We start from the raw sequence: 27,790 nt of genomic DNA on the forward strand, positions 1-27,790 counted from the left end.
GTGTAACAAAGGTTGGTACTTTGTTAAAACGAGCCGTATTGCAGTTTCGAATTAGGCTTGTTATCTTCGTTTACACTAAAGGAAAAACATATCTCTGCAAGTTTCCCGGGACCAGTGATAAACCTGTTAAATAGCCAAAAAATTAATCAGTTGTCATTAACAATTGTGCATTCTATTTATCATGTGCCATTTTCATTTTAAGTGTTTTTAATAATTTAAATGTCTCTGAATTCCGTGAGAGATGATTGAAATCATCCCGGGAAATGAATATGTCATCACGTTTAGCTTTAAAAAAAATCAATAAATAAATAAACGACATATTTCATACCCCAAAGCAGCAAAAAACACTTTTGTTTAACTAACAGAAACTACTGTTCTAGTTCTCTAACCTTGTATCAAAGCTGTCTTTGGGCATGGAATCCCAGCATGTTATTGGGTTGCAATTTGACAGAACAAACATGTTGTGATTGTGTGTTGGAAACTCGTTAAAACCTTTAATTTAATGTGCGGGTCTGTCATCCATTAAAAAAAAAAAAAAAAAAAAAAAAAAAAAACAAAGATCACTTAATATCTTTCCATTGTTGCTATAAGAGCACTTCGTGTATAGGTAATAGCTACTTACTTTGATTTCAGAACAAATTTTGACAGAAAACCTTTAAAAAATTTCTACCACATAGCGCCTTTAAGAAATGTTCCCTACGGCGTGGGAAGTGGTTAATCAATCATCGAATGCAGAAGCTATTGATACTTAAAAATGTATAAAATTAGAGAAAGACGACACCCGACAGATGGTCAATAATTGGCTTATCTGATAGTTAATATATGTTTATCTCTCGCGGTTTCCTCTTTGGCAAACCTTTTGGCAGAGAACTCTCATTCATTAGGCGAGGAAAAAATTCTCGAATGAACATATAATTTGCAGACTTTATCCATCATCCTGAACTTCTCGTCATTTTTTCTGATTGTTTTGCCACTCGTGCTTTTCCTTATTATTAACAGCATGAGTGGGAGTACATTCGATACGAACTGGGTGAGAAAAAACTGGCGCGGTTTAAAGTTGTTGAATCAAGTACGAGAATAAAAAGTGTCTTCCAACGCAATCTCGTATATTTAAAGAGTGCATCTTTATAAATTTTGTACAACTCTGGAAATTTCTTGCTTGAATTTTCAATCTTGTCCTCTAGGGTGTTGACAAGAGTCTTTGTAACCAATGATGACGTTCTTATAGAGCTGTTAATTTCAATCGACGAAGGCATACCAATGGGCGAAAATACCCGCAATGAAGTATAAATAATTTATTAATAAATTTACCAAACTCGACTATGGCTCACCACTACAGTAAATGAATCACAAAGGGAAATGTTTATGGTCTTTTCTCTTGTCCTATGCCACCAACAACTGTGAAATTACTTCCGATTTACAAAGGATTTACAGCAATTCATATTGTCGCGTAGGTCCAAGGGTTAAAAATCAGACAACGTTCGTTGACATAATAATTTAAATGGCCATGTATTTCCTCCGCGTCGGTTCGCCCCAATAGGTTTAGGGCATTCAGTGATCACTGGTTTAAGAGTACACCTTTTTAATGAGAACCTTTTTTATAAGAATGTTGAGGCTGAGATAAACCAAAATAGAGCGTGCTAAGAACATTACCCAGGCTGGGAGTCAGTTAAGAACATTTTTATTTTTTACGAAAGGTTTTTGTTGTTTTTGATACATAAAAATACATGTTAAGCTCTGTCTATATTGTCCAATTAACCCAACAATAAGTGTCTTGTTCATGTCCTTGTTAAAAAAATAAAAAAAATCGGTGTAGGCCAGTCACAAAATTTACTGTTACTGAGCCTCAAGCTTGGAATTTAATCGGTCAGGAACTTAGCGTGTGAGACCCGGATTTAACCTTGTCAGACTTTTTACAGCTTCAAAATTTACAGCTTGTATTCAGAGTTTGTTAGTAATAAAATGTTTTAAAAAGGTATATTTTACAGACACTTCATAGGAGATTTTATTTTGTTAATTTGTTAGATATCCATCAGCAGTTTGATTTGAGTATGAAATACTAATCAAAATGTACAGACTTAACAGAGACGCTGTAAAAGGGGTACGATTTGTCGATTTACAGCGAAAATCCGATTTACAGATTGTTCTATAATTTTCTGCGTAGTTCTGTAAAAAAAGAAGGAAAAATTAATGCACGCCCGGCTGGTTTGGGAGTACAGAGCAGTCATATTCTATTCTGTAATGTCGCCGTTGTACAGTTTTGATTTATGACGTTGTTACATAGGCTGGGTTCAACCTCAACGGTAAGTTTCAAGCGTTGTCATTGAGGTATTTTTATAGGTGCATATATTCAAACTTTATTTGCCTGCTATAATCTTGAAATTCCTTCCATATTTTTAACAAGGTTATCCATATTTTTAACAAGGTTATACAAAAAACCTATATTGTTATATGCAGGATTAATTTATTCTGATGGGAGGAAAACTCAGTAAGAGATATCATGTCCTTCTTACGAAAGAGCGATACTACTCAAGAGAATTTTGACCAAGCAACTCGGTAGATTTTTGTAAAAGTACGATTTTAAAACAGTTTTAAAAGCCACTTTAGACAACGTGGAGGAGAGGATTGACAAGAGAGATGCCAAACCTCATAAAGACAAGAATGGTATTAACAATCGGTGGAACATGGAGTGCAACATTCTTGTCATAGAAAATTCCACTTAGAAAGAACGAAAACCAACCTAAGATAAAGGCAAGGATCATTGAGCCAAAATGATCACTGCTCGCTTTTGGCCGCGTTTTTGCCCCACACGCCTAATGCGTGTAATATGTGAGAGCTGCCGACGAATTTTCTTTAGCTGTGATCGGAGGACTAGGAAAATGCGAACGTAGACCGGCGATTGCAAGGAGGATCACAGGAAGCACCACGAGGAATACGAAACAACAGTAGCTGTAGGATTGATATAGCTTATGATTGACTTTTATCAAGTCTTCGTTTTGAATATGATAATAACGACCGTTTTATAACTATCCCCTATGCTCCTTTATAGCTTAATCGTCTTGAGGCTAGGGCTTTTTTCCTGTGCCCGTAAAGACCTTTGTTTACCTTAAACCAATGTTTCTGAGTCGTGTAGCAAAGGTTTGTACTTTGTTAAAAGGAGCCGTATTGCAATTCCGAATTAGCCTTGTTATCGTCCTTTACACTGAACGAAAAACGTATCACTGCAAGTTTCCAGGGACCAGTGATAAACCTGTTAAATAGCAAAAAATTAATCAGTTGTCATTAATAATTTTTCAAACGGGAACTATGGATCGAAATGCAAAATCGACCATATGGCATCAGTGCAGTGCAGTGGAGCCCACTCTATTGATCATGTGCCATTTTGAAGTGTTTTTAATAATCTATATGTCTCAATACCGTGGGAGATATTGAAATCATCTTGGAAATGAATATGTCATCAAGTTTAGTTAAAAAAAAAAAAAAAAAAAAAAAAACGAAATTGTTCATATTTGGATCAAAGGAGACCCCAAATAGCAAAATTAACTTTTGTTTAGCTGACTGAAATTACGGTTCTAGTTTTGTAAACTGATAACAAAGCTGTCTTTGGGCATGGAATCCCTGGATGCCATTGGGTTGTAATTTGAAAGAAAAAAACATCTTCTGATTGTGAGTTGGAAAACTCGTTAATACCTTTTATTTATTATGCGGGTCTGTCATCCTCTTCAAAAACGATCACTTGATATCTTTCCATTGTTGCTCTAAGAGCACTTCGTGTATGGGTGAAAGCTACTTACTTTGATTTCAGAACAAATTTTGACCGAATTAAATAATAAAAATAAAAAAATTTCCACCATTTTGCGCCTTTAAGAAATGTTCCCTATACGGCGTGGGGAAGTGATTAACCAATCATCGAATACAGAAGGTGTGTTGAAAGGTTTTCATAGATACTTAAATGCATAAAATTAGAGAATGTATGTGAAGAAAACACCCGACAAAAATGGTCAATAATCGGCTTATCTGATAGTTAATATCTGCTTATCTCTCGCGGTTTTCCTCTTTGGCAACCGTTTTGGGAGAAAACACTCATTCATTAGGCGATGAAAAAATTGTCAAAATAAGATATAATTTGCAGACTTTATCCATCGTCCTGAACTTCTTGTCTTTTTTTCTGATTATTTTGCCACTCGTACAATTTTTCCCTTATAAGTAACAGCATGAGTGGGAGTACATTCCATATAAACTGGGTGAGAAAAAACTGGCGCGGTTTAAAGTTCTTTAATCAAGTACGAGGATAAAAAGTTTCTTCCAACGCAAAATCGTATCTTTAAGTAGTGCGTCATTATAAATTTGATATAACTCTGGATATTTCTTGCTTGAATTTTCAATCTTGTCCTCTATGGTGTTGACTAGAGTCTTGGTAACCCATGATGACGTTTTTATACAGCTGTTAATTTCAATCAACGAAAGCATACCAATAGGCGAAAATACGCCCAATGAGTTGTGAATAATTTATTAAAGAATTTACCAAACTCGACTATGGCTCACCACTACAGTAAATGAGTCACAGAGGGAAATGTTTATGGTCTTTTCTCTTATCCCTTGCCACCAACAACTGTGAAATTACTTCCGAATTACAAAGGATTGACAGCAATCCATACGACCTTTCGGTTTTGTCGCGTAGGTCCAAGGGTTGAAAATCCGATACCGTTCATAATAATTGAAATGCCTATGTATTTCCTCCGCGTCGGTTCGTCCCAATAGGATTAGGGCATTAAGTGATCAGTGTTTTAAAGTACACTTTCTTTTATAAGATCCTTTTTTACAAGAACTTTGAGGCTGAGACTAAATTTTAAGAACATACTAAGAACATTACACAGGCTAATAGTCACTTAAGAACATTTTTATTTCGACCAATTGTTTTTAAAATGAACAGTATAAATACGGAAAATACAACAGTCTATACTCTGATTGTCCAATAAACCCAAATAATTGATTTTTTGGTCATGTCTGCATATATTTATTGAAATACTAGAGAAGGTAGCTTACAACATCTTAAGAACTTTCCAGGTTCAAATTTTAAAACGCTCAAACTCACCCCCAAAATGAGACGTTGTTATCAAAAAAATAATGATAACTAGGTAAATAAATAAATAAATAGATAAATAAATAAATAAATAAATAAATAAATAATTAAATAAATAAATGAGTATAGTCCATTGACGAAATTTCCTGATATTGAGCGGTCTCAAGCTTGGAATTCAATATTGGTCAGGAACTTAGCGTATGAGACCTCAATAGTCCAACCTCAGTTGTTCCGTTGGAGTAATGGCTTCAACAAGTTTTTAATAATCTGTCCACAAAATCCTACAATTTCTGATGTTTGTCCGTCTTGCTATTTTAGCTGTTTTACAGTTTGTACTGTGGCTATTATACGTTTATAAAATCGCCCTTGCATAAAAAAAAAAAAGAAAAAAAAACAATATTCTCCCTGTAAATATATTCTTCTAGAGAAAAGCCGATGGGAAAATAGAGGCAACCTGAAATTACTGAAATGACAAGTCATGCAAAATGTGTTCGTCAAGTTAATAGCTCAACGAGCGAGAGAAATCGAAGCGAATCTGATCATGATTCAAGAAAGTATGCCATCTTGAAATTAAAACTGTAAAACACTTCCTTGCGCCATCTGGTTATGAAGATTTCCCTAGCCGTAACCTCAAGCGATATTCAAAATTAAAATCAAAATAGCAAAGGAAGACACTTAGAAAATTCATTCCGCGAGTTCTAGGAGTCATAGACACGAATTTAAATTAAAACAAATGCGCGGGTTCGCCAAACGCTTCTTCGTTTCAACTGTACTCGGCACTGCCGGACTAAAAGTCCAAATCCATAAACTGAAAGACAAGGTCATTTACGAAGAAAATGTATCACAACTTACCTTCTTTATTTGGATCTTGCATTACCAATGTAACTTAAAATAAATGTTAAAACATTTCCAACGTCAATTAAAGGCTGCTTTGCTTCTTGCTAGTGGCTTGTTCAGCTAGAGGTTCCACACTACTGTCATTTGCTTCAAAAATTAGTGCTCTCTAGCATGCTAGCCAACCTTGCATCTTATGTTTCTTTGAAAATACAACCGAAGTGAAGTTTTGTCAGCTTTCATACTAGCGTGCGGTTTCTTTTAATTGTAAAGAAATTGTAAAGAAGCTGACTTTTTTAAACTCCTTCGGTGGAAAAAAGGAACCAAGCTTTTATACATTATCTGAGTGGTCTTTGCAAATGCATGCATTGAAAATCAGATGCTTGATTCTGATTGGATAACAGGTGTATCGATCGGTGACAGCAGTGGATTGAAGTTAGTTGGGGCTTTTATAAAGGGAATACATATTCGAGGTGAATGATTGGGGTGTGTTTTTATTTCATTCAAAGCCCTTGTACAATCTTGTCTAAGGTCCTTTTTTTATTCCCTGACAACCTTTTCTTAAAATTAACAATCGGCTTTGCAGTGTAAATAAATATTCATGCTGTTTTTTCTCTATTTTATTGTCTTCTTCCCATGCCCATGAACCTCATTAAGAAGGAAATATTATCTTTGGAATCAAAATATTAGCGTGCTATCCATAATTAAACGCCAAAACAATGGCATCGCACTGGAAAAGCGAGACCCTTGCACTTCTGTACTATAAAAACATGATCGGTCATTTTTCTTTACCACGTAGATGTATAAACTGGAACTATGGAAAGAAAATATAAAAATACAAATAATAATTGCTGAAGAATGTGAGCATACGCCGTTCAATTTCTCTCTAAACGAGAATCACACTTGAAAGGCACGAAGGCACTATTAACCATGTTTAAATTCGTCCGGCTAAGTGAAACACTATTTCATTTGGTCATGGATCGGAATTGGTCACTTGAGAGAATCTAACTGTGTTCATATTCGTAAAAATATCCATAGGACATTAAGAAAATAACAAAATAACAAACTCATGTTCTGAATTTTATCAAATTTTGTAAATTAAAATTTATATTTCTTCGATCGACGATTTTACGTCTGCCGAATTTGCGGATAGTGTCATTGGAGATTAGTATATGAATAAAACTAAAAATAGCGCAGATTTCTCCTGCCACGGTCGTAATAATTATAAAGAAAGAGCCGAGAATAGAACCTTTTATTTTCCTTTATAGGGTGAGTCAAATCAAATTTTAGTTACGAAGTAAGAGGGGTATCGAATGGCCCTATTTAATTTAAAAGTGCTCGCAAAATTTGGCCTTTGCTCGAACTGATCACAAAAATTACATGGGTGCTCGCCTGCCCGTGCTCGCAAATTTTTTATAACTGCTCGCATGCTCGCGTTCTCGTTAACAATTGCTCGAAATTTTGTTAATCCTCCTTTGTAGTTGTTTTCTATTATTTTATGCATATTTAAACCATAAATCAGTTATGATAGAGTTAAAACAAAAAAGTTTAAACATCCTTACCTCTGACTTCAGACTTTCTTCAACAGTTCAGCCTTCAACTATTGTTCTGTTTTGTAGGTGTCAGATTATTGGCTATTACTTGGCGCAAAACATTTATCCTATTATAAAAAAAGATTTCGGCTCGCGGAAAATTTACGAAGTACTCGAAGTGATCGCTGCTCGCCATCTGTATTTTTCTCAAGTGCTCGCTGCTCGCAAGAAGAATTTGACAACTGCTCGTGCTTGCAAAAATAAAAACACTGCTCGCATGCTCGCAAAAGCTCGCAAAGACCATTGGATGCTTCATAAATGAATTACTTTATCTGTATCAGTCTCCAAATAAAAACCGATCTCGAAAGTTTAAAAAAAGACGGCACAATTGACCAGTCTTTTATTGAAATAAACTGGTTTGGCAAGTTTTCATCCGAACTCTCACATGAAAGAAGGTATTATTACAAAACTCTACAACTGACTCGGGTTAAATTAAAGTATCATTTTAGGAAATCCGCAGGGTACTACACGAATACATGACCCCAAGTTGTGAGAGTCGCCATTTTCCTCAGGGAATCTTACAGCTGTTTCAACTGTACTTTTGCCAGGTTCATATCATTATCTTCGTTGCACGTTGGACACAGCCGTCTTCTTTTCAATGAAAGTAAAGAAAAAAAGCAAATGTATACTTAATTTATTCATTAGTTTCAAAAATGGTATTAGATATGTCAAAATGAACTACTGTTTGCGCTTTCAAGTAAAAATGCATTCAAAAATAGTCTCTTCGAGCCAGCGAGAATTTCGCGAGACTTTCGCTCTTTCAACACTCATAAAAAACTGGCTTGAATAGCCCTTTTTACGGTTAACTCTGCTCATTTGAATTGCAGTGAAATCTAGCATGTATGTGAGGCAATTTCGGGCTATTTTGCAGTTTTAGCCGAAAATTGCCTCTCATCCACGTTGAATAACATTGTAATGCAAATGAGAAAACTGAACCGTGAAAAGGGCTATTGTATACAAGTTTCGTCGTTGTTTTTATTATTATTATTACTATCAACATCATCATCATCATCATCATCATCATCATCATCATCATCACCATTATTAGTATTACTATTATTATTCTCGGTTTTCACATGACGTCATCAAATTCTAAAATTCAAAACTGGGAGGCCTACAAATTTTTTTTACCTTTATTCAAGGAAAGATTACCTAAAAATGTGTCTGTTCACAATTTCTTAGCTCGATGTCGAGCTTCCTTTTGAGAATAGAACGGTTTCAATTTCTGAGTTTCCATCGGGCGTGACATAAGGAGGACGGCCGTGACAGAGCTTTTCCGTATCTTAAAAATGACTCTTCGGGTGATTTTCAGCATTCTAAACAATTTAAGTTTGAGGAGAAATATTAATCTAAACATTCGAAAATTCACAAGGGCAAACAAACCTCTTTTCTAGCAAAAGTGAACTCCAGATGTTTTTTCGCATTTCCGGCCGCCATGTTTGTGCCCCTCAGAGGGACACAAACATGGCGTCTCCATACTAAGCTTCATAAATTTATGTGGAACATTTTGTCAAATAACTCGAGTACAGAATGCCGCACAGACCTGACACTTGGACAGATGCCTTATTTATTTATCCTCTATACCATGTCAATTTCTTGACTTCATTCATGGAATGGTTTTGATTTTTTTTTTTCAATGGCGTGACAGTGAAAACCGAGAATTACTGTTTTTTCACGGTACCAAGTGTCCGGTAGGTAGATTTAACCTTCTCTCGTCTTGTGCTCTCTTTCAACACTGCTTTTCACTACTGAAGTATTGGTAGCCATTTCTGATTTTATGACACTAAAAAGGTGTCCATTTGACATAGATTCCTTGGTAAACATTATGAATAAAAATTGGTTTAATTTTCCGGTCAGTCAACAATATTAAGGTGTCATCTGTTTTTAGAAACGCTTTGAAAATCCGAAGGAAACTTATCCATCAATGGAAAACGAAAACAATGGCCATATCGTCCTTAAAAGGGCTATTATAATCCACGGAAAGTATTCATTTAATGTTTTGGGGTGCGGATGGCAAGATGGAAATGGACATCAGCTTTCGTTGTGTCTAGTATTGGATGAAATTGCTAATAACATATTGTGGCTCATTTTTTCTTTAAAAATTCGATTTATTTCACCTCATTGGTGATTTAACAGCAATTTATGTATGAGCAAGGTGTTTCATATAAATTAAGGCAACTTTTGGCAAGGAGACGCTGGCTACATTTTGAACAGTTTATTATTCATGATAGTAATATGCAGAGTATCCAACATTCTCGTTCCTTAAAAAATTGAACGTTCGAAATCTCGAACTGTTTTCACGTTTCATACTTCTGTAAATATCTTTAGTCAGATTGGTTTATGTACATGGTCGGTAATGTCGCCACAGCGTGTAAAAAGGCATTTATTCGTTTATAAAACAGTTTTTGACAGACTAAAATGTCCTCTGTACTTATGAAACTTATGCACAATTGTTTTCTCATAAACTTATAAAGAGACAATCATTATAACTACATGACATTTATACAACATAAATCACATTGCATGCTAGAATACAGTCAACTCTCGTTACAGCGGACACCCTCGGGACGTCCTTTAGTGTCCGTAATAGCGAGAGTCTGTAATGGATCAACGGAGGTGGTGGCCTTGGGCTTGAGATTCCAGTTATTTGTGAGTTACGTGGCGACCCAAAATATCGTGTAAGAACAAGCTTATCGACACTAGTGAATCTGCTGAGCAGTCGTTAAGAATGGAGGATGAGGGCTTGGTCTCCACTAAAGAATCTGTAAGGAAAAGGCGCAAGAGTGAAAAAGAAGAGTCTGTTGTACAACCACTAATGAATTTTACTCGAAAATAAAAATTCTAGAAGTCTTTTGAAGTACGTTTTGACAAATGACACACATCAGACTGCAATTCATGTTACATGCGAAGTTGATGGTGTCCGCTTCATCGAGAGTCAATACAATAAAATTATGTTTGTACCACGAAAGTATCGGTAATTCCGTAATAGCGGGAGTCAGTTTGAGTCAAACCCCTATAGCTTTCGCAAGGATCTGGATTTTGTCCGTAATTGCGGGGTGTCCGCAAGGCGAGAGTTGACAGTAATACTAATGAGGTGACAACGTAACAAAGTGCGAAAAAAGGTGTAGAATTAGTAGATTTAGGATTGGGTTTTTTGCTACATGTACATGGCTCCCATTAACACAATTAAAAAAGTTATTTGTGTTAGCAGAGTCTTTAATAGTGAAGCAATTCACAGAACATACAACATGACAAGCCGGGCGTGTGAATATGTAATATTGTTAATGTTTCTGAACGTGTTAAGAAATATAAGTCATAGTTTTAACTAAGCTGGCTTTTGTTATATATTGTATGTTATGTATTGTAGTTATTTGTGGAAAAGTAACGTAGCAGCACATCTTCTAACATTTCCTCGCTTGACCTTCTGACTTCGCATCCCAGTGTAACCTCTAGTCTATGCTATGTTACAGAGTTGTTATTAAAGTCATTGTTATCATTAAAGAGGGATAAGTTTGCTGTTTTGTTGCAGCAGAAGGCATTGGTCGGTTTATTTACAAGTTTAAGGAAAGTCCTTTAATGATCAAGAGATCCACTGAAAAAAAAAACTGCCACTGTGGTATATGTTCAATTTTCCCCTTTGATTTCCTTATATATCGGGGAAGATCTGTACTCGGAGTAGTAGCAGAAATAAAGTTTAATGTCTTTGGCAACCAATGATTCAGGCAAGTTACCAGACCACACGTTTTTGTTTTTCTTGTCTTCACAATCCCAGAACAACCATTCCTCTGTAACGCGCATGCCCATGACAGCTTGACATTTACTGGAGTGTTTTAACAGAAAGAAAGGATCACGCATGGGCAGTTCGATAGGCGCTTCCGCCGACCCATCTGATCTACAACAAAAATACACGACAGTATCCTTGCCATAAGTACCGTCCGGGAGAATACCAGTGTGCGCGTTATCATTCTTCGTGTCTTCGTCGTCCCACTTGATCCAGCCTTCACTGAAACCTGTTGTCATGGAAACCAAAAGGACAATTTACAGTCATTCAACTTAAACTTATTATTGTTAAACTTATCCTGTCGATGAGGATCATTTAACCTTTTCATGAATTATTTGAGTAAAAATCACCGAAAACAATGATGTGCCTTTTGGGGATGATTGATACTGATTTGAAAGTAACTCCATTAGCGGGCTTAGAACATAACTCTATGTAAATAAATTTAATAGGCCAGACTCAACAACAGAAATTTGCTTTGAGAAACTCAACTGAGTCAATAAAGATGGCCCGCGTTGCTTAACATCCATCAAGACCAACACATTTTTAATTTATTCTTACCGTGTGGGCATCTCCCCTTTTTGTATATACAGTACTTTCCCGCCGGCCAGTCTCTGGATCCACCTTTGTGATCTTTCACACAAAAATGCTGGGTGATCTCGTTGTTTTTCTGGCGACCTTTTAAGTGAATTGGCCGTGACCAGTTACTCAGTGGACTTGTGTCCTCCGTGTTTTGCTGTAGAGATCCCTCTGACCAGCTGACCCTCCTTGATCGTGGGCACCCACTGTCCGGCATTGGTATAGCGTAGGTCCCTCCCGGCCATCTTACTATATGAGTCAAAGAAAGAAACTATCAACAATGAAGTTTTTGCAAGCGTTAAAGCGATCTCAAAGATTCGTTTTCAAACTCATTAAAAAATCGTTAAGCCAAAACAAAACAAATCACTACCGTGAAGGAGGTTTAGAAATGCGATCTTAATAGACCATTTCCTAGCTGCTTTGAACCTCATTATGAATGCGAGGGTAAGTGCAAAGTTTTTGGTATGAAAATTAGTTTTCATTTATATGCAAACAAAACTAATTTTCATATAAAAAGCTTTGCACTTAGCCTCGCTTTCATAGTAAGGTTCACAGCAACTCGGAAATGGCCTATTATCATAAAATTCTTTGAACTTTGAAATTTCACCAAAAATTATCAATAGTTTGAGAAGCTATATCAAACACTCGAGAGAGTGTTTTTACCTATTTCCAAATACCTCGAAGTTGGCTGCACCTCGTTTTCTAATCTACTTCTCGGTGTTTGGAAATCGGAGGAAACACTCTTCGTCGTGTTTGATATATTACGTAATTGATGTTGGAAGTAATTCATGCGTGTACCAAGTTATGTTACTTATACAGGCACGTTCTTCCCTACTGGTTTCGTGCTCTTCCAAGGTGCCAAGCAGTTCAATCTAAATTTCAATAAATTACAATAAAAATTATATAATAGGTTACCTGGTGCCTTAAGTTAATAAGCTGTTTTAGATGTAATGTTTCCAACAGAAGATTAGCTAGTGGCTTGCTTTGTTTCAAGCTTGCTAGTGACAAACTGTTACACCAAACATCACCCCAGTAAACGAAACTCTTTTTGAGGGCCAACTGTATTTGGTTTTGGTATAAGAAGATTATGTTCCGAGCCCCAAACATTTGGATAGTATTCGTCATAATGATTTTTTCACCAAAAATATTTAGGTACCTGTGTATTTATAGTTTTCTGCAGTTTATAAAATCGGTTATCTCGTCTCTCACCTAAGCTTGGCCAGTTAAGATTACGAAGAATCTGGGAAAATCTATGGTATTTTTTCAACTTTTCTTATCTGTTTCATATCAAAAACGAACCTTACAGTTACAATGGTTTAACTTTGTAGAAAAAAAGTACTAGAACGATTACATTAGCTGCTGAAATTTACAGACGTCAAGAAGAGAAAGGGCTATGACAAATAAGCAAAAACAACAAAAAACAGAACAAAAAAAGTTCAACTCTGGTATCTCTGGTACTTCCCTTTTTATTTCAATTTTTCAACTGAAGATGGCCAGCATTGACAAACTAGAAGATATGTTCACCAACCGAACATCGCAGAAGCCGGGGTATGTACCTCACCAACATTTCTAGTCCCAATAGCTTAAAAACAGTAATGTTAGTTCAGTTATGTATGAAAAATGGCTTTTCCAATTTTACAGGACCCTGTGGCTGCCACCAACATTTTACCTCGATCTTCCACCTTCAATGGACCCTTACGGCTAGGAAGGGAAATAGTGAGTATATAATTAAGCAAACCGTATCACCACTTTCCTATTCCCAAAGTTTCCTTGTGTGGCTTATGTTATTTAAGGTAACCCATAGGTTGTCTTCAAAACTAATACAATTGTCTCTTTCTGTAGCTATATAATGGAGGTCCTTACCGAGGAAGTAGTTACAATCTTAATAATGGAGCGAGAAAACTGCGGTTATGAGACTGCTACGGGTCTAGCGTTTGGACATGACCAGCCTGTACTATGAGAAGTGGTACGAACTTCTTCCCAGAGCAAGAGTACCGTCCATGGCAGATGTGCAGGCGCGAGCAGCGTATGACGTGAAAGTCATACTACTACTACTACTACTACTACTACTACTACTACTACTACTACTACTACTACTACTACTACTACTACTACTACTACTACTACTACTACTACTACTACTACTACTACTACTACTACTACTACTACTACTACTACTACCTTAATAATAAGCGCTTTTCGCTAACGGTTTGGCATAGTAACCTATTTAATTGAGAAAATGTTCATGACTTCTTTGCCAATGATTTGACATTTATTTCATACCATCACTGTTGTATTAACTGGTAAAGAGTGATAGTGTTGATCTGTCAAAATCTAAAGGCCAATTCTGAATTAAACGGTTTCAACATTTGCCCAACATTCGTTCAACAAAAGTTGAACGGATGTTGGGCAAATGTTGGATGAACGTCGAACAAAGTGTTGAACAGTGTTCAAATGACTTCAATACCATTCAATATTTCCAAGAACAAAGGAAATATTGTATGGATGTTGAATGAAAATTTAAACCAATATAAATTTGGTTCACCACGCTTTCAACAAGCTTTCAACATTTTTTTTGCCCTTTTAACAGTGTTGAACGACCCAGTCAAACGCCCACAACATTTGGTTCAACAATGTGTTGAACGCATGTTGAAGTAAATGATGAAACCATTTAAACGGCCCTCAACTTGTGAAAAGTGTCTGAAACCGGTGCCACCAACTTTAAACCTTGAGAGTCGGAAGGAAAGAAGGTTATGTTATGTTTTGTTTAATTTAAATATAAGCAAGGGCATAGTATTTTCGTGGGTTATATATTTGTCGGTGTGTCCTACTGGGGATTTTAATTATGTATAGGGACGTGCACCTTCAGCTTTTAAATGCGGCTACCTCTCCCGGACCCTGAATGAGTTCCCTCCAGGTTCACCGGGACGATCACACCGACTGTTACTCATATCTCCTGCTGTCAATATTAATTACTATTCTGATGTATTATGCGGAGATAAATAACAGATCCCAGCATTTACGTACCGCTCTCATATAACTGTAACTCTATCGAAGCTTCAGTGACGTCTGGAGGTTCTAGGCCTTTAGGCACCATTGCAACGCAATCATATTCACCAACATCCTTCTCAGACACATTTGTGATATGCAGATAGAAATTTGCTTTCTCTTCTGTTGGCCACTCAGAATCGCCTCTACTGATTTCCTTGCCGTTGAAGTTCCAATAGATATAGGTATCCAATTTACTCACATCACTTCCAAGACAAACTAAGGTCACATTGGAGCCCCGCCTTGCCACTACTTTGCCAGGAACTGGGACGAGTTTAGCTCTTTTACCGCTGACACCTGCTCAAAACATTACAATAGATATTCTGTAAATGAATAAAAACAGGAACCTAGTTTGGCTACCTTTTGATTTGATTTGATTTGATTTGATTTATTATTTTATTTCGTCAGCTTTATTGGACACATCAATTTCAATACAAAGAACAAGACAAATACATGAAACAAAATGAATGGTGTAAAGGGTATTACGCAAAAAGGGACAACGAGACCCATGCGAGGTACAACCAACATTAAAACATATAAGAAACATCAGAAAAGAGTGTTAACCTTAAGCACGGTTGCAGGAGCAGTCTCTTGCAAGAGACCATGTGCAAGGTATGTCAATATCATAGGTGGAGTCCAGCAACAAAGTACATGAAGGGTTGATGCTCACTTTGGCTCTGCTTGTGGCTCAAAATAGGGTGCCCAGGTTTTTGCAGCAGCTTTGGACATAGGCGTACGGGCCTGGGGGACTGCAGCCTCCACAAATTCTGGGCAGCTCAGAATTTTTGGGCAGCAAGATAAAATTGTGCAAAGCCAGTTTTAAAAAAAATATATATATATATATTTTTTTTTTGGAAGAGACAGATAATTTCTATTTTAACATGAAGTCGGCGTGAAAGCCAGTTAAATTCACGCAAGACAGTTGTTGCCTAACACTTGATGAGTTTCTGGTTATTTAATAGAATAAAGTTCCTCGCAGCTAGTACGCAACTTAAGCAGTTGCGAAAACAAATCCCGTAAAAAATTCAAGCTTGAACGGGAATCAAACCCATAACCTCTGCGATGCCGATGCAGTATTCTACTAACTGAGTTACCAAGCCAGCTGGTCATATTGTGAGTTCGTAATATACCCATGAAAGAAGGATGTATAAATGACTGTAAATATATGACGCATATATTTTGAACTGCGGATGAAAGATCAAATAGAAAAAAAAGATCATCGCAGTTCTTAAACAGTTGCGAAGAAGCTGCGATCTTCTATTTGATCTTTTATTCATTAGGGCATCCAGACAAACGCCATCGCGTTACCTTCAAGCCCTTGTAGGTGAAGACGCCCAAAGACAAACGCAGCTGAAACCGGAATCGCACCGCCGTATTAACGCTTACTATACGTCCACCGACAAGCTGCTATCCGAGCTTGAACTCAGGACCAGGAAATACTCTGTGCTTTGGGAAATATCCGGCTGTCACAGTGAAACACCTGATAAAGAAAGCTTTTCCCGCGTCGCTAAATTTTACAAAATCGACGGCGAGTTTCTGGAAGCCGAGCAGAAAATGTAGGCGAGTTTTCGTCGTGTGCGCTGATTAGGCTACATGGCCGTTTCAGAAATACTGGAGACAATGCACGAGAATGATCAATTTGATATGTTTCCAGGGTTTTCTTATATGGTACGTATCCTTGCCGAGTGATACCTACTACATCGTGTTCTGCAGAACGATCATTCAGTGGGTTGCGCAGATTGAAAAATTACCTCCGCAGCACCATGGGGCAACAACGTGTCAGTAACAGCGTACTTATTAACACTGAAAGGACATATGCCAACTCATTGATATCTTCGGCCGTCGAAATGGCAGAGACAGCTATTTCTTTTCACGTGTTTCGTGAGCTCATATGATAGATTCATATGTAAGAATATTTTCAATTCATATGTAGGCCTGTGTTGGTACGTCGTATCACCCCCGTTCCTTTTCAACTGTTTCGTAAAAATTTGCCGGGCAACGTGCAAAAAAATGTTTTTGGGCAAATAGTTCACCGCCCCCCTGGCAAAAAAAAATTGCCCGTACGCGTATGGCTTTGGATGATGTTTGGAAGATTTTAAGGTTATTACACTGAAGTAAAAGGTTTCTTTCAAACTCAATCGAACATTCTATATTTGGTCGGAAAGTGTTCTAAGCATAGGTGAGTGGACGAAAATATGGCTAGAAAATTGTATTGTACATGCCCGACTTACGCAAAGTTTAAAATATGCGTTGTTGGAAAGAAAATCCTGAAACTTTTACACATGTAAATTATTTCTTGAGAAATGCAGGTCTTAGAGGTTCCTTTGCATCATAGTAATTATGGTTGCATTTACATGTATATTGCATAGGATGTAAAAAGAGTTTTAAAACGACAACACAGGTGGATGTATTTTAAAGATCAATCTGGCTTGAAAATTGTCAAATAACAGAATAAATTCGGACCAAGAAATCCCGACATGCGGTGAAGAGAACGAGAAACGTTGTGACGCCGAGAAGGTTTACTGTCAACCGTTGACAGTCAAACCTTCTCGGCGTTACAATGTTTCCGTATCAAGTCAACCTTGCGTGTTCAGGAGCCATTTAGGTTGTTATCCAACACGTGGTTTTCTCGAGTGTTTTCACCGCAGTAAAGGTCAATTAAATTCATTTTTGATTCTTTTGGAATTCTGTTTGTGAAGCCGGTCAACACGGTAAGTCTATAAAAGTTGTCGATAATTAAAAGACAGGTGCGTAGCAAGAAAAATAATATTCGAATTTCTTGGTGTAAAATGTTGAAAAGCAAATAATTTCAAAGAAACGAACAGTTAACCAGCTTTCATTTAATTGAATATTTGGCAGAATTTCAGATGATGTTAATTCAGCCACCGTTAAGAGATTCGAGAGTTCCAGACAAATTATACAGTGGAGCAAAAAGCACCTTAATAGCCTTCATTCCTTAGTATATCACCCGGGGAATCAAACGTTAGTGATGTTTACCTCTGGGATTGAGGGGGTGAAATCTGTGAAGGCACCGGATAATAGTTCTTAGGCTGCTGGGATTTACAGTAGCTATAATAAGTTGTACGGTATAGGAGAACGCCGACGGAGAAATTGACCGAACGCAGACTAATTTACACTAGCTAAAGGATTTCATCTAAATTGTTTAACCCTTTTAGCCCAAAGGGTGACAGGCACGTAATTTCTCCTCAAAATATCACAACCTGATCAAGCATTCAGCTTATGAGATAAAAGGACATCATCACCAAAGACAAAAGGTCTTGATGTTTTAACAAATACTCCTATCTAGCTCCATAAGAAAAATAAGGAAAACAGTGACAAGAATATGTAGGTTGATATTCGAGCTTAAAGGGTTAAAACGACTTTGTGCCATCTCGTACAGTATAATAAACAGTACCACCTGAAATTTGAAGTGCTGCAAAATGTGACAGTTCAATGAAAACACTTGTGAACTTAGGTCCGCGGACCGTGTAAGATTCAGTTAGAATCAGATATTGAAATAATTTGAGATTTGACTCAAATAAATTGGATGAGTAATTTACACTTTTTTTTATAAATTTGCCTCGTCCAAGCGAAGGCTCCGGTAATGTTTGTGAGCGCAGTTATGCCCAAAAAAGGATTTAGGTTTGAATTGGGCAAGGAATCTTTTGTAACGGTGGAGATGTACAGTATAAGTCTACGCCGAACGCATAAACCCTATGCCAATGGCCTCGGAAACACAACCATGAGTGTGCAAATTGATTGTCCTTTCAACAGTAGTCATTCCACTATATCACTTTCTCTTGCTGAAGAATGCTGGAGGAAGAGAAAAGCTTATTAAGGTAATTGTTACCTCAGAAATTTAAATGGGGTGGGCGCGGAAATCCAATTCGCAGATTTCCAACAATTTATTTTAGAACATACCCACTTTCCTTCTAATATCCGTTACCAGTTATCACCGGGGAAAGTGATTCGGAATTTCCCAAATATTAAAATCCTAACCACACGAAAACAAAACTTCTCTCTGCCAAATTCTGGAGATGGATCAAGCCGGCTAGATTCTCTGTTTCCCCGTTTGGTAACATTGTGTGCGACACGCGAACTTTAGCTTGCAGAAACTCGCTGCTTCGTAATTTTGCTATCCTGAATTTTACCTGGTATAAATAGCAGAGATGCAAATAGCACAGCTACTACTACTGCAAAATAGCATTCCATCACTTCTTTCCAACAATTAATTTTAGAACATACGCATATTCCTTTCAATATCCGTTACCAGTTATCACCGGGGAAAGTGATTCGGAATTTCCCAAATATTAAAACCCTAACCACATGAAAAACAAAACTTCTCTCTGCCAGATTCCGGAGATGGGTCAAGCCGGCTAGATTCTCTGTTTCCCCGTTTGGTAACATTGTGTGCGACACGCGAACTTTTACTTGCGGAAACTCGCACGTTCGTAATTTTTCTATCCTGAATCTTACCTGGTATGAATAGCACAGATCCAAGTAGCAAAGCTTTTGCAAAATACCATTCCATCACTTCTTTCTTGAATTTGGAGATATCTGCTTCAACCTCTGCTTCTGCTTCAACCACCTCCGCGATGTTCTCGATTTGGGCACGAGTTTTAGAATGACGTTCTAATTAATTTATATGGCTTATTTGACTTGTTTCGCTTTCGGAGAAAAGGTCAAGAAAACAAGAACAAAGGGAGTGAATCCAAGAGAAGGTGGAGGGTTGGGGGAGGGGGTGTTGAGCAAAGAAAAGCAGAATTCAGTGAACAACCTATACATGCATGCTTGAGTGAAAATCGACATCTTTTTTCGCCTTGGGTAAGATGTTAAAGAAGGCTCAAAATTTACGTAATAATTTGCCAAAATTTGTATTCCAATTTTACTTTTTATTTTTCGCTTTCCTCAAAATGAGAAAGGGTTAAAAACAACAAGGCAAGGAAATAGGCAGAGCAGATCAATAGTCAGTGAATTTACTTGTCGAGCGAAATGTAAAGGTGTTTAACGTTGCCGGTGTAGATCTTTCAATAAGGAACCACTTTAATTTGATAAAGCACTTGCAGCTAACCTACTATGCCCTTGACATTACAGTCTGTAATGAGGATTCTTCAACTCGTATATAAACTCCTCATTGTTTTTTTTTTTTTTTGTTTTGTTTTTTTTGTTTTTTTGTTTTTGTTTTTGTTTTTTTTGTTCTCTGTAGCTTGCTCTGCCTCCCCCGGTTTCTATGACCCAATTCCGGGAATTTAACCGGCCCGCCACCCGCAGAAAATTTAAATTCTTGAGCTCTTGAGTCGCACTTAATCAGCCGATAATACCGTTGCTGAGGTTTTTAACACCCAAAGGAGTGGTCTTAGGAACTTTATTCAGCCAATTGAAAGATGACCTTTTTAATTTTCTCTGATAAACTTGATGTAAGAATGGCCGGTGGTTAATTTTTTCACCTCTGCAGGCAGAAGGGAAGCACATACGCAAGTTTCGTTTTCTGTCAATTAAAGAACAGGAAAGATGGAAGTGAACCCTTCTCAAAGCATTGTTAACACAGAATTGTACAAAGTTATTACAACGTTGCGTATGCATATGGGGAAGCTTTGATGCTAAAGAAATGAAAGGGTTCATTTTGAAATACTTTTGTTCTCATGCTAAAACGTGGTTCATTTAACGGTAATATTCAGGCACTTGAGTTATCTCGTGATAATCAATCATTCAAAGTGATGGCGTTAGAAACAAAAAGCACACATGCTCGCCTCACAGATGCGAATCACGTGAAAAACAGGAAGAATAAACATACCCGAAATATGTGCTCCAAAGGTTCGATCTCAACCATTCTTACCTATAAGTGACAATGTTTTCGAACCTTCCAAACATTTGGGACAAAGGTTCGATCTTAATTTTCAAAACATATTCTTGTCTGTACGACAATATTCCTGAACCTCGAGATAAAATAGTACATATAAATCTTAATGAATTATCTTAGCTAATGACATTGTTTCTCAACGTAGTGTGGAACCGAGAAAAAAAAAAACAAAAACAAAAAAAAAAAAATCAGGGAATTGTTGACAATATCAACCTTCCTTTTATTCGTATGAAAATATTTCATTCGAGATGCGAACTACAGGAACCGACAACAAATCTCATCAAAATATTTGTGACAAAGGTTCGAACTAGCCTTAATCCCCTATGACTCAAAGGGGTTCATCTGCGTGAAGGATCGAAAGTTAGTTACCTATTGGTAGAGGATTTTAAACCTCAACCAATCAGGCGGATTTCGATGACTTTTTACCTTCGTGAACCAGCGGACCATGTGCCCTTGTATAAATCCGTCGCGTCAAAACTTCAGCAGGAAATGACAGGAATTGCACGCCAAAGTAGCTCCCTTGGAAATAAATTTCTTTTCGTGTTCATTTTTTCCCCTCAATTACAGTAAATGTTAATGGAAAAAACATCATGTGGTCTATGTTCAATGACATTGAATTGAACTGCACTGTGGTAAGGAGAGTTAAAGAGGACATTTATCAAGTTCAAGGGCAATTTGCGTCGTTGTGGAGCAATTAACAATTATTCCATTAAATCACCTAATTTACCTCTGCAGCCATTTCTCCTGCAAAAAAATGCGAGCGATGAGTTTATAACCTGAAAATAGACTCAACGAGACATCTGTCAATTCTAATATCTGTTACCGCACTCAAAAGTGGCACATAGCACTAAAATGATGTAGCGCCAGATTTATTTACGCTGATAAAACCGGTTCGACACTTACGTCAGAGTATGCTCTTGTCATTCAAATCTTCTCCTGGTAAAAGAGACTTAATATCGGAAAGGTTCAAGCCACACTTGAGCGTTCGCTCTTGTGTATCACCATGCATTGCCTCTGCGAACTACTGGTTCACCTATAGAAAAAGGGATTGGAACGATGGCGTAAGAAGCGCGTTTCCTAAATCTTTTAAATGATTCCACTCCTATTCACCTGATTTATCGTTTTACTTTCACATCGTTTCCAAAAAGGGAGATCTTATTTTCTCTCCTGGAAAGAAGAAGAAAAATAAAGGGATGAGTGTCTCGAGAAGGAAAAACAAGGAAGTCCATTATATCCGCATTTTGTAAACGAGAATTACCTTCACAGTGCCTGCAGATGAAAGAAATCTCAGCCTGGCCCTCAAATCCTACGCAGGCAGTGTGGAACACGTTTTGACAACCAGGATATCTTAACTGACACTCAATTGAGTCATCTTCGCATAAAAAAAGGGGGCACGCCATATAATGTCACTGAGTCTTGTGGTAACACCCAGACCAACAGAAGTGATATACTACCTCTTTGTTGCAGGTAAACCACAGATGCAAAAGCTTTGCCTTAAACCTTTCCGTTCTTTTTTCATCCGCTGGAGAAAAAGAAAATACAATTTTTGGAATATAAATTAAAAGAATGCTATTTGTTATACATGCCACTTGTATGTTTTTATATTAATAGTCATGACTGCATTTGCAAAACTTTCCCATTAGAAAAACGTCCATTGTCGCATTTTCTCTTCCCCTTATTTTCCTCCTATTTTTTTTTTTGCTCGGTTAGCCTTTTATCTAAATAAGTTTAATTTTTTATTATTATTATTATTATTATTATTATTATTATTATTATTATTATTATTATTATTATTATTGGTGGTGGTTACAATTATACCTTGAGCATTGCTTCCAAACGCTTGAACAGTTATTTTTTTATTTTTTTATTTTTTTTTTAACAAATTTTGTTAAAATCATCCATAACCTCAGTACATATATCTACTATTTCTGTTTTTTTTTTATTTTATTTTATTTTATTTTATTTTTTTTTTTTTTGGGGGGGGGGGGGGGAAGGGAATTGTTAGCACCCTATATTGAGATCCTATTTCTGGGAATTTTACACATGTATTCACTCACCACCGAACAGGTATGAGTTTCCTGATTATGATTTGTATTATGGCCATTTTTGCCATTCTTTCTTGAGTTTCTTTGCTCAAGTACATATTCACTTGGATTGTAAACTCCCTGGAAAAAAATAATAAACGCAGAGCTAAACCTACAACCATTAGCTAAAGTTTGAAATAAGAACCTCCATCTCAAGTCCCAAGGCAAGATTAGAGGTTTCTGCTCACGAAGAGGTACAGCTTTCTATGAGGTCCAATTGACGCATTTTAACTCCAAGTGTAACCAGAACCAACCAACGTCCACAAGCAAGGAACAAGAGAGCGAGAGGAGGAAATAATTCAGTAATTTCGAAATCGGACTTCTACACCACTGTTCTTGATACAAACGGCAGAATGGGGTGAGAAACTATCAGAAAGGATGGGAACCATGCACCATATTGATCACGTAATTAAAAGCAAGCCTGCCCATCAATGAACGTAGCGACCTGCCAGGCAAATGTTTTCAACTATGGCCAAAATAAGGCTATTTCAGGATTTGTGTATCCTGAAAATAGGTTAACTGAATTTTTTTACAAAAACGGTTTTCTTTTTTATCTAAATAAAAAACAACAATAAAGTACAGGCTGATGAAATAAGCAATTTAAATAAGAAATAGGCAAATAAGCAATGACGCAGCCTGCTGTCTAGATGGAGTGAAATTTAGAGGGTATGCATACCTAAAACGGGATATCCTCCGTAAATCGAATTCTCTTTCTTTGAAGTCGTCAGACTCTTCGTTGTCAATCTGTTGTAGACACGGAAGAATTAAACAAATTATATAGACTTGTGTAATTTATCATATTGGTTCGCGCAGTTTTTTCAAAAATTGCCTTATGTTTTCTCTGTCTCCCTGGTGTGACAAATTTTCCTCTCCTTTGTTGTTACTCTATTAGTGATTGCTTGTTGTTGGGCCTTTAAAAAATAACCAGTTCACTGTAGATTATCCATAAACAGAATTAATTCCCTAGGGGTAGGGGGTGGGGGTGGGATGTACTAGAATTGATAAACTGAACAGTATGTCGTAAAAATCTAAGTATCTTGTCCAGGAAATCAAAGAAGCTTTGAAATGTATATTGTAGCGAAAGCAGAAAGCTCGTTCCTAGTCCTTTAAGAGTTTTCGCAGTTGTAGCGGTCGGTTCGGTGTGGAAATAGACAACAACGTTTATAGTCTGATTTGAACGTCTATTCAGTGCCTGTTGACCCAGGAATGAAACCGTTACATTGGTGGCAGTGGTGGTTGACTCCAGCTAAGTCAGGGAATGCGTTTAAGGAAGATTGTGAGCCAGTCATCCCGTTTTTCGTACGGTCGGAGGTCGGAGATTCTACTTTGACGAAAAGTGAAACACCACGTGCAACATCTGCAGATCCATTCCGAAAGGAAATCGACGATTGTACTCGCTCCCTGAATCCAGAGCGGATGACAGCCTTTACACCACTCACGGAGCCAACTAATTCCCTCAAAACACCTTCAGAATTGGGAAATATTTTTCCTCCGGGAAGCTCAAGACCGTTTGTGAAGTCCAAAAATCCATTCTGTCGTGAAAGTAACCTTTGCACCTTCAAAAAGAGCACAGACCAGGTGAACGCAAAATCAAAAAGCCGGTCAAACTGCCGGATGATTAAGATGACAAACAACCTTTAAAAGAGTACTTGATGCATTTCGAGCGATGTTCGATTATTAATGGATGGGATAGTGAAGAAAGAGCGATGGTTTTGACAGCCAGTCTTCGAGGCGACAACAGGAAATTGATAAATGGACTGACGGATGCCGAATATCAGAGCTACGAGAAAATTGTAGAAAGATTGCAACTGCGATTTGGTGTTGAGAATCAAGCGGAGTTACACCAGGCGAGGCTTCTCAAATATTGGCCACTGATATTCGTTCTATGATTGATCTTGCTTACCAAAATCTGGGTACGGCCGCACAGGAACCCTTTGCTGTGCAACATTTTACTGATGCTTGGATTGATAAGGACGATAGATTACATATTAGGAGGGTAAAACCCGCGACTCTAGACCAAGCCCTTTCTCTTGCAAGAGAATTAGACTCTCTTCGTTTTATAGACAGCAATAATTCCTTCAGACGGGCGGCTAGTAGAGTTCGATCGTTGAAAAGAGAACGAACAACATTGGAAACACAAGTATATGGGCTTAGGCGTCAGATCGAGCAACAGCAGAAGCAATTGAAAGCTCAATAGAACATTATTAAACAACTAAATGAGTTTTGTGTGAGAGTCAAGCAACCACAGGGGAAGCAGCCAAAGGGAGTGGGAATATTGCACCTGTGGAAAAAGGAGGCACTTCAGCAGGGAATGCCCAAATTCAATAACAACTCAGGAAACTCGCTAGTCTTCGGGAAACGAGAACGGGGTCTTCTCAGAGGATGTCCAGTTAATTGTATGCAGGGGCCAGAAAGTTTTGTCCACGTTGATGGCAAGGATGAAACGACTCGGCATATCACTTCACGGAGTACGAAATCTCGACCACATGGACTGTATGTTTCAGGTTTTATTGGGCAGTCTAAGGTAAATTGGCTGGTTGAAACTGGAGCTTTGCGAAATATTCTGCCTTAAAATTGTTACATAAGGTTGCCAGAAGCTTTGAAGTTCCCTTTGTAGGAAGATGGTTCCCAAGTGTTTGTTGCAGATGGACGGAGAACCAATACGTATGGTGCAGGGGATTTGATTGTAAGAATCGGAAGTCGTGCTATCAGCTTAAGAGTGTTGGTTGCCGATATCGAGGACACGGCCATATTAGGATTGGGATTCTTGTCAGGAGTGAATGCAAAAATTGATTTAGTTCAGCAGCAACTTGTCATCAACGGGGAGAAGATTTACTGTTGTAGTGAGGATGGCAAATCTCTGAGTCTTTGGTGTGTGACACGTCGTGTTGTGACAATCGAACCGCATTGTGAGACAGTAATACCAATTCACCTCATCAATTGTCAAGCAGCAGCTCAGTCTGGAAGTGCCAATCAAGGATTACACCTCTTCGAACCTTGTGGGGCTCGTTTGGAAAAGAAAGGTCTGTACGTTGGAAGTTATCTAGTCTCTATAGGGGGGACTGGCCCTGTGCCCGTGAGGATCTTGAATAACACAGACGAGACACAAACAATTGGTGCCCAAACTGTTGTAGCTGTGGCTAAGCCTGTGACCGGTGTGGTAGAGTTGGAGCTTCCGGAAGTTGCAGAACAGTGCACCCCTAGTGAAGTGGAGCATCCCAGAGGAGGGAGGAGTTCAATGGAGACACATTACCAGATCCACTCAGAGACCTCTGGCACCGTAGCACTATTGAGCTAGCTGAACCTCAACGCAGGGAAGTTGCAGATCTGCTTCACCGATATGAAGGCGTTTCCTCGTTGTCAGAGAAAGATCTGGGGAGAACTAATTTGGTAACCCACCACATAAATACGGGGACTGCAAAATCCAATAAACAGCAACTTCGACAAGCATCACCATCAATACATTCTGAAATCGACAGACAGACTTACGACTTATTGGACACTGGCTTGGTAAAAAAGTCTAGCATGTCCCTGGTACTATCCGGTGGTATTGGTAACCAAGAAGGATGGCACCCAGAGATTCCGCGTGGACAGGTCGGTGCAGTCACAGTTAAAGACGCCTACCCTCTTCATTGCATAGATGACTTCCTTTTTGCTCTTTCTGGAGCGAGATGGTTCTAAACGTTAGATCTAGCTTTTGGATATTGGCAGGTTCTCATGGAGTCAACCATTAGTGACAAAGCTGCTTTTGTAACCACCTCAGACCTTTTCGAGTGGACTGTCACGCCTTTTGGTCTGACTTCCTCCCCATTCACTTTAAGAGATCAATCAAACTGGTCTTACTAGGACTAAGATTTGAAACTTGCTTAATCTACTTGGATGATTTGATTGCGTATGGGAGGTCATTTGAAGAACTGAATTGCTCAGAGGAGGTGTTCAGTTGCCTTGCCTCCGCCAGTCTTAAATTGAAGCCCAGCAAGTGTGTGTTGTTTTAGAGGAGAGTTCCCTACCTGGTATCAGAAGATGGCATTTAAACGGATCCATCGAAAGTTTAACGAGTCCATAAATGGCCAGTGCCTGTGAATTCAACGGAAGTAAAACGTTTTTTGGGACTTGCAAGTTGTTACAGGAGATTTGTGCCCAACTTTGCAAGAGTGGCCAGACCTCTCCACAAGCTGACTGAGGCAAATGTTGCGTTTTTTTAGACATCCGAGTGCAAGTCTTTATTTGACACGTGAAAGAAGCTGTTATCCACCGCCCCTGTCTTGTCTAACTCTGACTTCACCGTTGAGTTCATACTGGACACAGACGCTTTCAATCACGGCGTTGGAGCTGTCCTCAGTCGGGTGAAGGATGGAGTGGAACACCCTGTTGCTTTTGCGATCCGAGCTTTGGGTAAAGCAGCGAGAAACTATTGCGTCGCACCGAAAGAATTGCTCGACTTTGCGGAATTTGTTAGGCAGTTTCGTCATTATTTGCTTGGACCCAAGCTTCGCATCAGAACGTACCAACCATGCACCTCTTCGTTTAGTATTGAAAACCAAAGAATTAGAGGCACAGTTAGCAAGATGGATAGAGTTACTGAGCTCGTTTGAATATGAGATCAAATACCGGGAAGGCCAGCGACAACACAATGCTGATGCCATGTCACGAAGACCTTGTCGTGAGGGCTGCAATTGGTGTAAGAAGTGGAAGAAAGCTGAACAAGTGATCAGTGTTGCTGTTCACACCAATGCTTCATTTGCTAGACCTGTTGAGTTTGTTGAAGAACGAACGCAGGGTCCTCAGGCTGAGCAGAATAAGGCCGAAGGTACTACTAAACATTGCTTGTCAAACGATCCACTCAGCCCCTGGTTCAACACAATCAAATTGGAGCCAACTTGGACTCGAGGGTTCCTGACAGAGCAAAAAGTAGCAGACGCCAGTACTTCA

At 38.1% G+C, this 27,790-nt stretch overlaps 3 protein-coding genes across 3 annotated transcripts in view; all 3 read right to left on the reverse strand.

Moving 5' to 3' along the window:
- Positions 1 to 27,790, reverse strand: part of LOC146490100 (uncharacterized) — a 176,316-nt gene that overhangs the window by 14,544 nt on the left and 133,982 nt on the right. The gene's annotated exons all lie outside the window — the stretch shown is intronic.
- Positions 9,880 to 19,531, reverse strand: LOC146490101 (uncharacterized). The gene is made up of 4 exons (XM_085112926.1): positions 19,391 to 19,531; positions 14,894 to 15,211; positions 11,849 to 12,115; positions 9,880 to 11,519 (listed from the first exon to the last, which is right to left on the reverse strand). Exons 1-4 carry the CDS (start codon positions 19,443 to 19,445, stop codon positions 11,134 to 11,136), a joined length of 1,026 nt encoding a protein of 341 aa, XP_084969052.1. The 5' UTR covers positions 19,446 to 19,531; the 3' UTR covers positions 9,880 to 11,133.
- LOC146490102 (uncharacterized) overlaps positions 9,880 to 27,790 on the reverse strand; it is a 179,016-nt gene continuing 161,105 nt past the window's right edge. The window contains exon 5 of the transcript XR_014865802.1: positions 9,880 to 10,666. The gene's annotated coding sequence lies outside the window, so the exon portion shown is untranslated. The remainder of the gene's footprint in view (positions 10,667 to 27,790) is intronic.

The sequence above is a fragment of the Pavona decussata genome, unplaced genomic scaffold (genome assembly GCF_977016875.1).
Source record: "Pavona decussata unplaced genomic scaffold, jaPavDecu1.1 SCAFFOLD_1, whole genome shotgun sequence".
NCBI classification, from domain to species: Eukaryota; Metazoa; Cnidaria; class Anthozoa; order Scleractinia; family Agariciidae; genus Pavona; species Pavona decussata.

Coding starts and splice junctions, on each gene's coding strand:
- LOC146490101 (XM_085112926.1), bottom strand. CDS start 19,445: ATGGAATGGTATTTTGCAAAAGCTTTGCTACTTGGATCTGTGCTATTC. Junction 15,212..19,390: donor ATCTGTGCTATTCATACCAG/GTAAGATTCAGG, acceptor TGTTTTGAGCAG/GTGTCAGCGGTAAAAGAGCT. Junction 11,520..11,848: donor AAAGGGGAGATGCCCACACG/GTAAGAATAAAT, acceptor CCATGACAACAG/GTTTCAGTGAAGGCTGGATC.